Below are 16,337 nucleotides of genomic sequence, written 5' to 3'. Positions count from 1 at the left end.
ATGAAATATGCTCTTATCTGAATTGAGACGAGCTGCTCCGTACCTATCCGAGCTTTGCGCGACCTCCCAGTCAGTCAGACGCAGTCAGACGCGCTGTCACTCCTGTTAGCAATGTAGCTAGGCTCAGTATCGCCAATGGTATTTTTTGGGGCTGTAGTTAGATGCGACCAAACTCTTCCGCGTTTTTCCTGTTTACATAGGTTTATATGACCAGTGATCTGAAAAGTTCAGTTACACAAATTGAAACGTAGCGATTTTCTATGCTATGGAAAGTCCGCACTATAATGACAGGCGTACTAACACCTTCTGCGCGCTTCGACAGCGCATTGATATCTGAGCTCCGTATCAATGCGCTGCCGAAACGTGCAGAAGGTGTTAGTACGCCTGTCATTATAGTGCGGACTTTCCATAGCATAGAAAATCGCTACGTTTCAATTTGTGTAACTGAACTTTTCAGATCACTGGTCATATAAACCTATGTAAACAGGAAAAACGCGGAAGAGTTTGGTCGCATCTAACTACAGCCCCCAAAAATACCGTTGGCCATACTGAGCCTAGCTACATTGCTAACAGGAGTGACAGCGCGTCTGACTGCGTCTGACTGACTGGGAGGTCGCGCAAAGCTCGGATAGGTACGGAGCAGCTCGTCTCAATTCAGATAAGAGCATATTTCATTATGGAAGTACGGTGGACTGTTCCTTTAAGTATTAAAAGTACATTTTCTGTCAACACATTGTTATATTATTGCCACAACGCTTACAAAACCTAATGCCTCTGAAGCAACCGAATGGATTCACAAAATGAACGCATGCTCTGCCATCATGGTAGTTTTAACGTTAAGCTAGCTAGTCAGTGAAGCTCCACCTGACATGCTAGCAAACTCTTTTCAAACTTGAAATCATACTGGGTAGCTAACGTTACTAGAAAAGAAAGATTTCTATTTTTTTTATTTGGTAAGATTATATGCTAAAACATTTCTGAAAGGACTTCAGATAAGTTAGCGCTATTCATGTTAGCGTAACTCTGTTTTTACATGCTAACAGTGTCCAAGTTAACTAGCTATGTGTTATCGTTAGCCGTGGACAAGGCGATGGCAACTTGGTGGGCAAAGCCATAGAAAGTCATTTGACTAACCAAACTGCATAGCTATTGCAACGTTATCTCTAGCTCTAAAAGCACAGACAACTCCATTGCAAGCTTTCTCTTGCAATAAAACATTTACATGCCTCAATATGCTTCCGCAGGTCAGACAGCAAGTTTTTGTAGGCTGTGATGTGCTCCATTTTAGGCAAACAAAGCAAACATTTTAAACAAAACAAATCTTTAATCCTTTCAGAAAACTGAAACATGGGTTCTAGCTATAGCCATGGGTGCGTGCGTTCCCCAGAAGAGCCGCCTCATTCCATTCTGCCATCAACTGATCGTGTTCAAATAACGCTGCTGAGAAATCACTGAACTTGATTTTATAGTCTATGGATGTGACGTGACCCTAGTGATTACTGATAGTCTGTCTCAGTGTCACCTGCGAAAAAACCAATCACATTTTAGAAAAGAAAAGAAAAAACATCCACTTTCAAAGCTGCTTCATAGTAATGAGGACCTTGATAGAAATGTAATGGAGTGAAAAGTACGATATTTGTCATTTAAATGTAGTGACATTTAAGTCATAAGTTTCCAAAAAATAATACTCGAGTAAAGTACAGATACTCAAAAAGTGTACTTAAGTACAGTAAATGTACTTCGTTACTGTCCACGTCTGGAGCCAGGAGTACTGGAGCTCTCATCTCTCATCTCATTATCTGTAGCTGCTTTATCCTGTTCTACAGGGTCGCAGGCAAGCTGGAGCCTATCCCAGCTGACTACGGGCGAAAGGCGGGGTACACCCTGGACAAGTTGCCAGGTCATCAAAGGGCTGACACATAGACACAGACAACCATTCACACTCACACCTACGGTCAATTTAGAGTCACCAGTTAACCTAACCTGCATGTCTTTGGACTGTGGGGGAAACCGGAGCACCCGGAGGAAACCCACGCGGACACGGGGAGAACATGCAAACTCCGCACAGAAAGGCCCTCGCCGGCCACAGGGCTCAAACCCGGAACCTTCTAGCTGTGAGGCGACAGCGCTAACCACTACACCACCGTGCCGCCCAGTACTGGAGCTAAATTTGGAAATACACTCTGTATCTGGAGGCAAGGTCAAACCTCATATACCCCTTTTCCATCAAGGCAGTCTGAGGGCTGGTTTGGAGTCGGTGTATAATATTCAACCAGGTCTTGCTATTTTTCATTTTGACTCACAAAGAACTGGCTCTCAGCAAGGAAACTAAAGTTGAAGTGGCACGAACACTTTGCTGGTCCAGAACAAAGAACCGCTTATGTCAGGGGCTTGGGCAGGATTATCATGACCAACAAGACCAACTAAATCTTGAGCCATCTCTGAACCGGCACTAACACAAGCCCAAAACTAGCACCTAGTTTGCATTGGTGCAAAGAGGGTAATAAAGAACTTGTGTTTGTGTCATTTCATCATTCATCATTTCACCCTTTTTCTAATTTATACAGTTAATCAAAATTTGTTCTTTGCGTATTTGTATCCAAACATCTTTTGTGTCTGCATGTTGACAACCAAACACCGAGAGTTGTATTTATCAAACTTCTCAAAAGCTCTAATCCAGGATCATTTCCTAAAGGATATGACTACCATGTGCAAATCTGTTTTATAAATATGGGCTAAAGCCCAAGAGAGATGGCTAAGACAAAGAGCAGTCATTTCGGACTGCTGGACAATTAATACAGCTACACACAGCTGCACACATTTTCAAATCAGCCTGCAATCTAAAGCAACCTCAGGCTAAACTGGCTTGAGATAAAGACCAATAAAGGCTTATTATCATATAATAAATATATAGCCCGTTCTTTGGAGGCCAAAGAACAACTTACAGAATGAATTTGAAAGGGTTTAAGGTAAAATTTTGCATTGCCCACAGATACAACGGTTATTTATTAAAATACTACACATTTTACTTTTTTTTTTTTTTTACTGTGAAACAATTTCTTGTTATCACTTACATTATAGCAGCTACTGTAGAAACAATCCCCAGCCTCTAACCAGGCTCTCTTTTTTAAAAATCTCTCTTGGAGTTACTACTATAAAAATGCAGTTTGTCATGTTACCAAGAAAGTGCAAAGTGATCTGTCAAAGACAGATAAGTACAGAACTGTCTGCCTAGTCATCTGTTTTGAATTATGGCAGGGTTTTTAAAGATAAGAAATTTTCTACTTCAAATGGAGTCCAATTCAGTATAATGTCTAGTATCCACATTTTTTTGTGTGTGTAATTCTGCTCTAGAGCCACAAAGCTAACAGCTAATAAGTAAAGAGAGCTTATATCCATCAATCATGCCAAAGCCATTATGTTACAACATCCATCCATCCATCCATCCATCCATCATCTGTAGCCGCTTATCCTGTCCTACAGGGTCGCAGGCAAGCTGGAGCCTATCCCAGCTGACTATGGGCGAGAGGCGGGGTACACCCTGGACGAGTCGCCAGGTTATCGCAGGGCTGACACATAAAGACAAACAACCATTCACACTCACATTCACACCTACGGTCAATTTAGAGTCACCAGTTAACCTAACCTGCATGTCTTTGGACTGTGGGGGAAACCGGAGCACCCGGAGGAAACCCACACAGACATGGGGAGAACATACAAACTCCACACAGAAAGGCCTTTGCCGGCTGCCGGGCTCGAACCCGGACCTTCTTGCTGTGAGGCGACAGCGCTAACCACTACACCACTGTGCCGCCATGTTACAACAATAATGTTTATTACAGTTTTCCTCAATTGCTTAAAAACATTTAACTGAATGTGCCCTTACACTACCGTTCAAAAGTTTGGGGTCACTTTGAAATTTCCTTATTTTTGAAAGAAAAGCACTGTTCTTTTCAATGAAGATCACTTGAAACTAATCAGAAATCCACTCTATACATTGCTAATGTGGTAAATGACTCTTCTTAATTTCTAGCTGCAAATGTGTGGTTTTTGGTGCAATATCTCCATAGGTGTATAGAGGCCCATTTCCAGCAACTCTCACTCCAGTGTTCTAATGGTACAATGTGTTTGCTCATTGCCTCAGAAGGCTAATGGATGATTAGAAAACCCTTGTACAATCATGTTAGCACAGCTGAAAACAGTTTAGCTCTTTACAGAAGCTATAAAACTGACCTTCCTTTGAGCAGATTGAGTTTCTGGAGCATCACATTTGTGGGGTCGATTAAATGCTCAAAATGGCCAGAAAAATGTCTTGACTATATTTTCTATTCATTTTACAACTTATGGTGGTAAATAAAAGTGTGACTTTTCATGGAAAACACAAAATTGTCTGGGTGACCCCAAACTTTTGAACGGTAGTGTATGTTCTCATAAGTTTAAACACAATATTATAACATCTCACTCATCTGTTTAAATCCCAGACTCACAGACCAAAAGTAAACAGACCAAACCCTTGAGACTGCCAGAAACCGTATATTGTACACTCATCAAGCTTTTGATTGATAGCACTCAACATACAATAATGAAAGTGTCCAGGTACGCCATATGCAAGCCCAAGTGTCAAATTTTCATTTTATCAAATGCACCGCTACTCAAAATGATACTGCAGTAGAGTAGTAAATTTGTCACTTTATAGTATTTGACAGACATCATCCATCAGCTTCATGTCTCTGGGCTAGGTCAGGCCACAAAGCCTGATCCACATTACGCAAGGCAGCGATGGAAATATGCACAGCTGTGTCTTAACCAGGCTTGGATGGACTCCTAAACAATATCCCCACAAACTTCCTCCATGGCCCTCAGAAGACTTCCTCGGTCATAGAGATTCCTGTCATATACCTTCCAGAAGAATTCTTCCATCTGGTTTAGAAATGAGGAATAAGCTGGCAAGAACAACCTGACAAACCTGGGATGATCACTGAACCAGTTATGTATGGCTGTAGCCTGATGAAAACTGACACTGTCCCAAATCCCAACGTATCGTGACGACTCTGACCAGCCAAATTATCTGACCAAGCAATTGAAAAAACAACAACAAAAACAACAACCCCAAACTGTAATACAACCCCAATTCCAAAAAAGTTGGGACAAAGTACAAATTGTAAATAAAAATGGAATGCAATGATGTGGAAGTTTCAAAATTCCATATTTTATTCAGAATAGAACATAGATGACATATCAAATGTTTAAACTGAGAAAATGTATCATTTAAAGAGTAAAATTAGGTGATTTTAAATTTCATGACAACACCACATCTCAAAAAACTTGGGACAAGGCCATGTTTACCACTGTGAGACATCCCCTTTTCTCTTTACAACAGTCTGTAAACGTCTGGGGACTGAGGAGACAAGTTGCTCAAGTTTAGGGGTAGGAATGTTAACCCATTCTTGTCTAATGTAGGATTTAGGTTGCTCAACCGTCTTAGGTCTTTTTTGTCGTATCTTCCGTTTTATGATGCGCCAAATGTTTTCTATGGGTGAAAGATCTGGACTGCAGGCTGGCCAGTTCCGTACCCGGACCCTTCTTCTACGCAGCCATGATGCTGTAATTGATGCAGTATGTGGTTTGGCATTGTCATGTTGGAAAATGCAAGGTCTTCCCTGAAAGAGACGTCATCTGGATGGGAGCATATGTTGCTCTAGAACCTGGATATACCTTTCAGCATCGATGGTGTCTTTCCAGATGTGTAAGCTGCCAATGCCACACTCACTAATGCAACCCCATACCATCAGAGATACAGGCTTCTGAACTGAGTGCTGATAACAACTTGGGTCGTCCTTCTCCTCTTTAGTCCGAATGACACGGTGTCCCTGATTTCCATAAAGAACTTCAAATTTTGATTCATCTGACCACAGAACAGTTTTCCACTTTGCCACAGTCCATTTTAAATGAGCCTTGGCCCAGAGAAGACGTCTGCGCTTCTGGATCATGTTTAGACACGGCTTCTTCTTTGAACTATAGAGTTTTAGCTGGCAACGGCGGATGGCACGGTGAATTGTGTTCACAGATAATGTTCTCTGGGAATATTCCTGAGCCCATTTTGTGATTTCCAATACAGAAGCATGCCTGTATGTGATGCAGTGCCATCTAAGGGCCCGAAGATCATGGGCACCCAGTATAGTCTTCCGGCCTTGACCCTTACGCACAGAGATTCTTCCAGATTCTCTGAATCTTTTGATGATATTATGTACTGTAGATGATGATATGTTCAAACTCTTTGCAATTTTACACTGTCGAACTCCTTTCTGATATTGCTCCACTATTTGTCGGTGCAGAATTAGGAGGATTGGTGATCCTCTTCCCATCTTTACTTCTGAGAGCCGCTGCCACTCCAAGATGCTCTTTTTATACCCAGTCATGTTAATGACCTATTGCCAATTGACCTAATGAGTTGTAATTTGGTCCTCCAGCTGTTCCTTTTTTGTACCTTTAACTTTTCCAGCCTCTTATTGCCCCTGTCCCAACTTTTTTGAGATGTGTTGCTGTCATGAAATTTCAAATGAGCCAATATTTGGCATGAAATTTCAAAATGTCTCACTTTCAACATCTGATATGTTGTCTATGTTCTATTGTGAATACAATATCAGTTTTTGAGATTTGTAAATTATTGCATTCCGTTTTTATTTACAATTTGTACTTTGTCCCAACTTTTTTGGAATCGGTGTTGTACATTAGATCAACTACACTAATGTTATAGTCATACATTTAAATAGTTCAGTTTCCAAAATACATTTGTGATGATGACCACTTTTGTCATTAAATACTGGACCAGCGATATAAGCACAGCACTGCTGAATGCTCGATCCTGTTTAGTTAGAATGTGTTGAAATTGCTGACTGTAATTTATATGTCAATGCACTCACTCACAAGGGCCTGTATGGTAGATAAACTACATAATCTAAGACTGATAATAATTAAATTAAAAATGTTATTTAACAAAGAAAAATGTATAAGCGTTTATATCATAAATCTTTCTGTTAGAAGATGTTTGTTTAAAGGTAGACCGCTGTGGCAGCGGGGGCGTGGCCAAGCAGCAGTCTGTGAATGGAGGGCGGGGTCAGGGAAGGTAAGTGGCTAGGTCATTACACCTGATGTCAATTTGTGTGTATGTGTGTGTGTTTGTTGCAGGGATGGAGTATAAAGGGAGGGGGAGAGGAGAGAAGAGGATTTTCGCTCCCCGACCACAACACGTGTGCGTGCGTGAGTGAAGGAATGAGTGAAAGAAAGAAAGAAAGAAAGAAAGAAAGAAAGAAAGAAAGAAAGCTCAATAAAGTGCGTGTGTGTGAACACGAACTCCCGCCTGCCGTGCTTCTGTGCTCCACCCACATCGGGGATTACTACAACCGCCTTTCAAATTTTTCAAGTTTAGATCATAAAAAGAATTTTCCCCGACACCCAATTATTTTGTTTAGTGGACTGAAAGCTACTAAATTCAAATCACAGACTTCCAATTTTATTAGTTTTTTTTTTTTTTAATAGAACAATTAATGAATTTAGGGCCATATGGCCCTAAACTCTCCGCTATTTTTTCCTGCTTCACCATGACCCAGTTCAAGACACTACATCATGCATCACTTGGTGGGCTTTCCCCGTTAATGCAAGGCATTGTGGGATACAAATTTAAAACAGGAGAGAAAAATGGAGGACGCGAACGAAACATGGAACACTGACTACAGTAACGGAAAGCGAGAAGAAAAGACGTTATGTTGTGACGGAAAGGAAACGCAGGATCAAACTAATAAATATCGGCGGTCAGCGAGCACCTCGGTGTGATCAGCTGTTCGTTTAGTGACAGAACGAAGTACCGGGTAACTATCAGTGCACGGTCAAAGGTAAACCTGTGTATGGCAGTAATACAACACTGTGGATGCCAGCTGCTATAAAACCCAGAAGAAGAAGAAGGTAAACCTGCACATGCACACACGGACTTCCTCTGTCTGCTTGACTGCGCAAAGCGAGTGATTTCATGGACATTATTTGCTAGGGAATCCCCTCAAATTAAATTAATTCCCAGCCACGGAATGGTCTGTTTTTTTTTTTTTTGAGATATTACAGAAATAAACATGTATCACAATAACCAAATTTCAGAGGGAAATAAATTTCACCGATTTTATGAAATCGAAAGGCTGTATAGCTTTAAGCATTTCTGGAAGGAGTCAGAGGTATCAGTTCTTTCTAACAGTCAATAAATTTTCCAATCATCAAGACACAGGACTGTGTACTTTTTGTACAAAGGCTGCATCTTTTTGTCGGGAGAAAAAAAAAAGAAAGAAAGGCTGGCAACAGTGTCAAAGGAATAACTATTTGTAACTGACTTTCAGTAAGTAATAACAGGAGATAACTTGTCTTGAAGCCCTTCGATAGCATTAAATGTAACTACAAATGATTAAAAAGCAGAATGTGTCATTCCTCTATAAATGAAACAATTTAAAAGCAGACAAATTGCTGTTGAAGAAAACGAATACAACACTTAAGGATGCGCCGTTAAAAGAATATAATCCGCCTCCACTTTGCATCAGACCACTTCACGTCTCCCTTTCGCTGATTAACACTATAACGATGTTCTCGTGTTTTATTCATTAACCAATATTGATATTACGATCATTTTTGTGACATATCACAGGTATCATCAGTGCTTTTATTACACTGACCAACTCCAGTGTTACTCACAAATTGGACATTAAATCTGTTTGTTAATTTCTCATAAAAGGATTATGTTTTTAAATATGTCACTACTCTTTATCTGACACACTCAGATATTGTGCTATAAGTATAATGAAATGTTTTCAAGTATAACATAACCCTCTTTTTGTAAATATAACCTATCCTTAGCTCTTGATCTGTACTTAACTGTCTCTCCTTTCTTTCTGCAGGACAATAGGCTGCTTGTGTCCTCCGTCCATTTACAGTGGTGCTTGAAAGTTTGTGAACCCTTTATAATTTTCTATATTTCTGCATAAATATGACCTAAAACATCATCAGATTTTCACACAAGTCCTAAAAGTAGATAAAGAGAACCCAGTTAAACAAAGGAGACAAAAATATTATACTTGGTCATTTATTTACTGAGGAAAATGATCCAATATTACATATCTGTGAGTGCCAAAAGTATGTGAACCTCTAGGATTAGCAGTTAATCTGAAGGTGAAATTAGAGTCAGGTGTTTTCAATCAATGGGATGACAATCAGGTGTGAGTGGGCATCCTGTTTTATTTAAAGAACAGGGATCTATCAAAGTCTGATCTTCACAACACATGTTTGTGGAAGTGTATCATGGCACGAACAAAGGAGATTTCTGAGGACCTCAGAAAAAGCATTGTTGATGCTCATCAGGCTGGAAAAGGTTACAAAACCATCTCTAAAGAGTTTGGACTCCACCAATCCACAGTCAGACAGATTGTGTACAAATGGAGGAAATTCAAGACCATTGTTACCCTCCCCAGGAGTGGTCGACCAACAAAGATCACTCCAAGAGCAAGGCGTGTAATAGTCAGCGAGGTCACAAAGGACCCCAGGGTAACTTCTAAGCAACTGAAGGCCTCTCTCACATTGGCTAATGTTAATGTTCATGAGTCCACCATCAGGAGAACACTGAACAACAATGGTGTGCATGGCAGGGTTGCAAGGAAAAAGCCACTGCTCTCCAAAAAGAATATTGCTGCTCGTCTGCAGTTTGCTAAAGATCACGTGGACAAGCCAGAAGGTTACTGGAAAAATGTTTTGTGGATGGATGAGACCAAAGTAGAACTTATTGGTTTAAATGAAGCATTATGTTTGGAGAAAGGAAAACACTGCATTCCAGCATAAGAACCTTATCCCATCTGTGAAACATGGTGGTGGTAGTATCATGGTTTGGGCCTGTTTTGCTGCATCTGGGCCTGGACGGCTTGCCATCATTGATGGAACTATGAATTCTGAATTATACCAGCCAATTCTAAAGGAAAATGTCAGGACATCTGTCCATGAACTGAATCTCAAGAGAAGGTGGGTCATGCAGCAAGACAACGACCCTAAGCACACAAGTCGTTCTACCAAAGAATGGTTAAAGGAGAATAAAGTGAATGTTTTGGAATGGCCAAGTCAAAGTCCTGACCTTAATCCAATCGAAATGTTGTAGAAGGACCTGAAGCGTGCAGTTCATGTGAGGAAACCCACCAACATTCCAGAGTTGAAGCTGTTTTGTATGGAGGAATGGGCTAAAATTCCTCCAAGCCGGTGTCCTGGACTGATCAACAGTTACTGGAAATGTTTAGTTGCAGTTATTGCTGCACAAGGGGGTCACAACAGATACTGAAAGCAAAGGTCCACATACTTTTGCCACTCACAGATATGTAATATTGGATCATTTTCCTCAATAAATAAATGACCAAGTATAATATTTTTGTCTCATTTGTTTAACTGGGTTCTCTTTATCTACTTTTAGGACTTGTGTGAAAATCTGATGATGTTTTAGGTCATATTTATGCTAAAATATAGAAAAGTCTAAAGGGTTCACAAACTTTCAAGCACCACTGTACAATCTCCGGGACTAATTCCAACTTCTCTTCAAAGTCTTAAGTGTTTCTGTGCTTCTTAATAGACTCAAATGTGGTACTTGTAAAACTCAGTACTAAAGATAGCACATAAAGGTAGCACATTTATCAGCATACAAATCAACTCTACACTGCTGAATTCATGCTTTAATTCATTCAATTAGTTGTCATGCTTTGCACAGTATGACTTATTCAGACTTGATTTATGTTTTGTCTACTTCGCCAGCCCAATTGACTGATAACACAATCTTCAGCCTTGGAGGGTTTTAAAGATAGAAAATCATGAGTATGGTGAGCTGGGTAACAATGCAAAAGGAATCACCTGCTTTAGATCAGAGTGGATAGACATGAGGGATTAGAGGCTGCCATGACTCTTGCGGCCAAATGGCAGACTACTGAAGAGTTGTCATCACTGCTGTGCCTGATCTGGGCTTGAGGCGGACCATATTTGGTTGAATTGGCCAGAATTACAGCAGTAGGGTGGCCAGTTCCTTTCTGCACACTCATACATACAGGCAATTCAGAGTAGCCAGTTAACCTAACTTTGGACTATGGGGGAAAACGGAGCACCCGGAGGAAACCCACGCAGACACAGGAAGAACATGTAAACTCCACACAGAAAGGCCCCCGTTGGCCACTGGGCTTGAACCCAGAACCTTCTTGCAGTGAGGTGACAGTACTAACCAGTGCACCACCTTGCTGCCCCTACTGAAGAGACTGAAAGGTGAACGGAGTTCAGCAATTCCTCTACGGCACTTCCTTTGAATTGAACCAGGGCCAGAAATCCAAACAGTGCTACAAGTTGGCTGTTTTTTTTTTAAGTACTTCAAACTCTGAATGAAATATAGTACTTCAAACTCTGAAAACACAAGACAGCCATTGAATAGGCTTTGGGAGAGGATGGGTGCCCCAGAGATAAGTATCAGCTTATCACACAATCCAGACATCTGTGAAGAAAGCCGAGATAAGAGAGAATTCTCTCATCTCAGTCTACAGGCAGTTCTTTAAAGGAAGCTATCACTATTGTTTAAACTCATATTTATTTCAGTTTTCCCTCAGTCACACATCATTTTTTATTTAATTTTTTGATTCCTGTATAATTTAAGAGAACATTCACTTTCTTTTTAATCAAATCATTTCAGACATGGCATATGATGTCTCGCTTAATAGCTAAACACAAGGAACCATTCTCGGAGAGTTACATGGAATAATCAAGGCATTTAAGTGAAATTCGCTGAAATTGAGGGTGTCTCAGCATAACACAGACTTCTTTATTCTGGGTCTTTATGTTATCGCTATATTGGACTTTTTGTTCTTTGTCTTTATTTTTCATGTGTTCTTTGTTTTACAAGGGAAACTTTAAACTTCTCATGAAACTAGTTTATGCTCATGAAGAATTGTTATGGGGTAAAAAGTTTTCTGTGGTAGAAAGTCTGAAGATGAGTTTAAAAAGATTATTAAAGATTAAAGTTGCTACTGACAAGTATTGGAGACCTGACCCACTTGCCTCTCGGCCCGCCTGCAACCCGCTGCCCGGCTAGCCAGTTTCCATCCCTTCACCGCTGCTCCTGTACCTCTTCTCTCATTCCCTTTTCCCCACCCTAATAAAAGAGCACAAAGTTTTCCACTCCTCCTGGGTCTTTGTCTGTGCTCACCCATCGCAGCAGTGAGTTTGTACAGTTGAGGAGAATACAGGATGCAAGGAACCCCACCCACCCCCTACATGGAGTCACTTCTCCAGCATCTCCTAGAGGCTAGTCTTCAACAGCAGCAGTTCCCCCGGAGCTGGTCAGGGGCCTTCAGGCTGCCACCAATGAACTGCTGGGCACGACCTTTATGTCCAGGCTGATAACGGATTTCTGCTGCTTATTGCAGGTCCGTACCTCTGCTTACCACTCAGAAACTGATGGACTGGACAAACGTTTTTACCAGACCATGAAGAGGATGCTGTGGTATGTGGTGCACGAGGATGGCAGAAACTGGACCTTCTCCTCCCCATGTCCTGTTCGCAGTGTGTGAGACACACCGTTCGAGCTCCTGTTCGCGAGGAGACCCCGGGGCTTGTTGGATGTGCCCATCCTTGAGAATTCCAGCCTGGTGACCATATCCTCCTGTCACTTCCAACAACCAATGGTAAGTGCCTTGCATGCTGACAAGGTCCTTTAACACTGAGGGACCACATCGGTTCCATCATCTATCACCTGCAACAACCCAGTAAGCGAAAATCCACCCAAGTTTACCACATTAACCTCTTAAAATGCTGGACAGAACCACTTACACTGCACCCAGCTCTAGCTACAACTCCCCAGAACCTCCAGGGCATACCCTGCTTTTGAAAACAAAGACCTCACAGCCAGACAACAATGGGAACTGGGAAAAAGACTACATCAGTTCAAGGATGTCTTTTTGGCAGAACCAGGTCAGACCCCTCCCCCAGTCCAACACGGCATCAAATGACATTACATCCAGAAAAGTTGAAGTGGACCAGCGAAGCAGAGCATGCATTCCAAGTCCTGAAGAAGGCCCTTACCACTACACCCATCCTCCGTAACCCAGATTTCGATAGGTCATTCTTCATCCACATGGATGCCTTGGAGACGGGCCTAGTCACAAAGTGGGCGATCATGGAGCTGAGGTACTTTACTCTGATGACAGACCATGCACACCTGCAGTGGATGGCTAGAGCTAAAAATGCTAATGCTCACATCACTTGAGGTTTCTGTCTCTCAAAGACTTTTCTTTCCAGGTCCAACACAGAGCTCGGACCCAGCTCTCACACAGGTCAGTTATGCTCCAAATGAGCAAAGAAGCTGATGTTTACTCTCCCTCTCATCTTAGGCTATCTTGCACACAACAAAAACCGTGAAGATGGCATTCCCTGACCATCAAGAGCTCTCCTGGTCCACCTCACAGTCAGCTTGAAACAGTCTGGTCAGTCTCCTCTGACCTCCCTCATCAACAAGCACTTTCCGCCTGCTTCACTGGATGTTTTTTTTTTAGGTTTTCACACCATTTTATTTCACTTTTTATGTGTGAGAATGCCAGGAGATCAGTAGAAATACTTAAGCCAGCCTGTCATCAATCAATCATTCTGCATTCAGAGTCACTGAGGTCAAGCATTTTTCCCCATTCTGATGTATCTGCAGGATTTTATGCACTGTGCTGCTGTCTCAGGTTTGGCCAATTGGATAACTGCACGAAACAAGTGGTACAGGTACACTACCGTTCAAAAGTTTGGGGTCACTTTGAAATGTCCTTATTTTTGAAAGAAAAGCACTGTTCTTTTCAATGAAGATCACTTGAAACTAATCAGAAATACACTCTATACATTGCTAATGTGGTAAATGACTATTCTAGCTGCAAATGTCTGGTTTTTGGTGCAATATCTCCATAGGTGTATAGAGGCCCATTTCCAGCAACTCTCACTCCAGTGTTCTAATGGTACAATGTGTTTGCTCATTGCCTCAGAAGGCTAATGGATGATTAGAAAACCCTTGTACAATCATGTTAGCACAGCTGAAAACAGTTGAGCTCTTTAGAGAAGCTATAAAACTGACCTTCCTTTGAGCAGATTGAGTTTCTGGAGCATCACATTTGTGGGGTCGATTAAATGCTCAAAATGGCCAGAAAAATGTCTTGACTATATTTTCTATTCATTTTACAACTTATGGTGGTAAATAAAAGTGTGACTTTTCATGGAAAACACAAAATTGTCTGGGTGACCCCATGGCCAGTGAGTAGTGAATATATATACTGTGTGTATATACTGTCTGTGTATATATATATATATATATATATATATATATATATATATATATATATATATATACGTACACACACACACACACACACACATATACACACACACACACACACACACACACACACACAATGAGAAAAACTTCTATAAATGACCTGGTTGTACTGTGCATGTACGAACTCTGTGTGTGCGTGCGTTATTGGCCCTCAGGCAACACAGTAATATGAAGCTGCAAATGAAACACATTCTTACCTGGCCATTGATGGCAGCCAAAGTGTGATTGGTGTTATAGAGTGAATAGGTCATTTGGTAGATGCCATCGTTGGTTTCGCTGTTTCCATAGAAACCCACTCCCACTGCAGAACTGAGAGAGGAAAAGGTACATTTTCTATTATCAAGACTTTTCCAGGTTTTTCACACTTCCTTTAAACTTGATGCCTCATATTCAAATTGAAGAAAATATTGTAGAAATGTAAAGTTTAATATTCATAAAGCTCATTTTATTCATACAATAACATAACTGGCTCTATACGTTCTCAAAGACATTCACATTACCATAACTGCTCATTTGTAATAAGGAATAAGTCTGTCTTTTATGACTCTCCTGGATATACTGAGCAACTTTACTACAGTTATGTTCATCCACCTGTGGATCATAAAGCGCACGGTCCACCACAGACTGAACTTTGGTATGAAGGCGCAAACCCGCCCACCTGTCACTGGCAAGATTTCACGCAAGTATGAAATCTGGTCTTGGAGTGGTTTTTGTCTTTCGCATCCTGCTCTATCCTTCCATGCTCTTGGTACCTCTCACTGCTTCTGTGTATTACTTTTGGGATAGATGCTATCTCTCAGAGATAGTAAATAAATTTTACGAGATTAACCTCTCCTACTATTGGAAAAGTATTGCCTGTTGAATCACAACATATCTCAAAGGCACTCAGATGGCACTTAAAAGTCACTTTTCTTCTTTTTTTTCTAATCAAATAAAATCTAAAATCCATTCAGAGGTCCTTCCCAGAAGCCATATCCTCCTTGGATAAATATCACCCCGCGCCTTCAATTGTTACTCAATGTCCCTTGCTACCTGAAAGCTGCACGCACATTCACATGACTGATGACATCATTTTGTGTATCAGATCAAACTGAAGCTGCACTGTTCAGGGGTCAGTGTTTAACTCAGTGGCACGAGTAATAAGCAGATTCTTGTGTGAAACCACAATCAGTCACTAGTAGAGTTTTCACAAAAAAAGGAAAAGGGGAGGTGGGTGGTCATAAATTACTTTTAAAGAGTTTAATGGGTGTAGATACTATTTACTCTGACCACCGCTGTTTCCGTGTACTATGGTTGCTCATAGAAATCCAGAACTATCCATGCCATAGTCCAGTATCTGTTTCCCATTGCAAAATGGGTAACACTGTAAAAATGACCTTTTTAGTTCAAATTTCCCCATTCTGATGTTTGAAGTGAACTGAAGCTCTTGACCTGTATCTGATTTTATGTATTGCACTCCTGCCGCATGATTGGCTGATTGGAGAATTATATAAATGTAGGATTTTTGCCTCTTTTAAACTTATTTATGTTGTGTATTTGGCAATGAATGAGTTAAAAAAAAATAACTTTACAATTGACAGTAATTTTTTGTTTGCAGTATGTTCAAATACTGAGTTCCGGGTAAATAATGCCATTCATATTTTCAGCTTTCATAGTGTAATGTTTATTAATAGTAATGACAAGTTGTACTGGCGGCACGGTGGTGTAGTGGTTAGCGCTGTCGCCTCACAGCAAGAAGGTCCGGGTTCGAGCCCCGTGGCCGGCGAGGGCCTTTCTGTGCGGAGTTTGCATGTTCTCCCTGTGTCCACGTGGGTTTCCTCCGGGTGCTCCGGTTTCCTCCACAGTCCAAAGACATGCAGGTTAGGTTAACTGGTGACTCTAAATTGACCGTGAGTGTGTGTGAGTGTGAATGGTTGTCTGTGTCTATGTG

General features: G+C 41.1%; 1 protein-coding gene across 1 annotated transcript in view; it reads right to left on the bottom strand.

Annotated features, from left to right (window-relative positions):
* Window positions 1-16,337, bottom strand: part of ttyh2l (tweety homolog 2, like) — a 180,863-nt gene that overhangs the window by 84,693 nt on the left and 79,833 nt on the right. Inside the window, exon 3 of the mRNA XM_060901707.1 lies at window positions 14,605-14,716. Coding sequence (XP_060757690.1) covers window positions 14,605-14,716 — 112 coding nt within the window. The remainder of the gene's footprint in view (window positions 1-14,604; window positions 14,717-16,337) is intronic.

The sequence above is a fragment of the Neoarius graeffei genome, chromosome 20 (genome assembly GCF_027579695.1).
Source record: "Neoarius graeffei isolate fNeoGra1 chromosome 20, fNeoGra1.pri, whole genome shotgun sequence".
Classification (NCBI taxonomy): domain Eukaryota; kingdom Metazoa; phylum Chordata; class Actinopteri; order Siluriformes; family Ariidae; genus Neoarius; species Neoarius graeffei.
The sequence above is the reverse complement of the archived record's forward strand: the minus strand, read 5'-3'. Positions and strand labels throughout refer to the sequence as shown.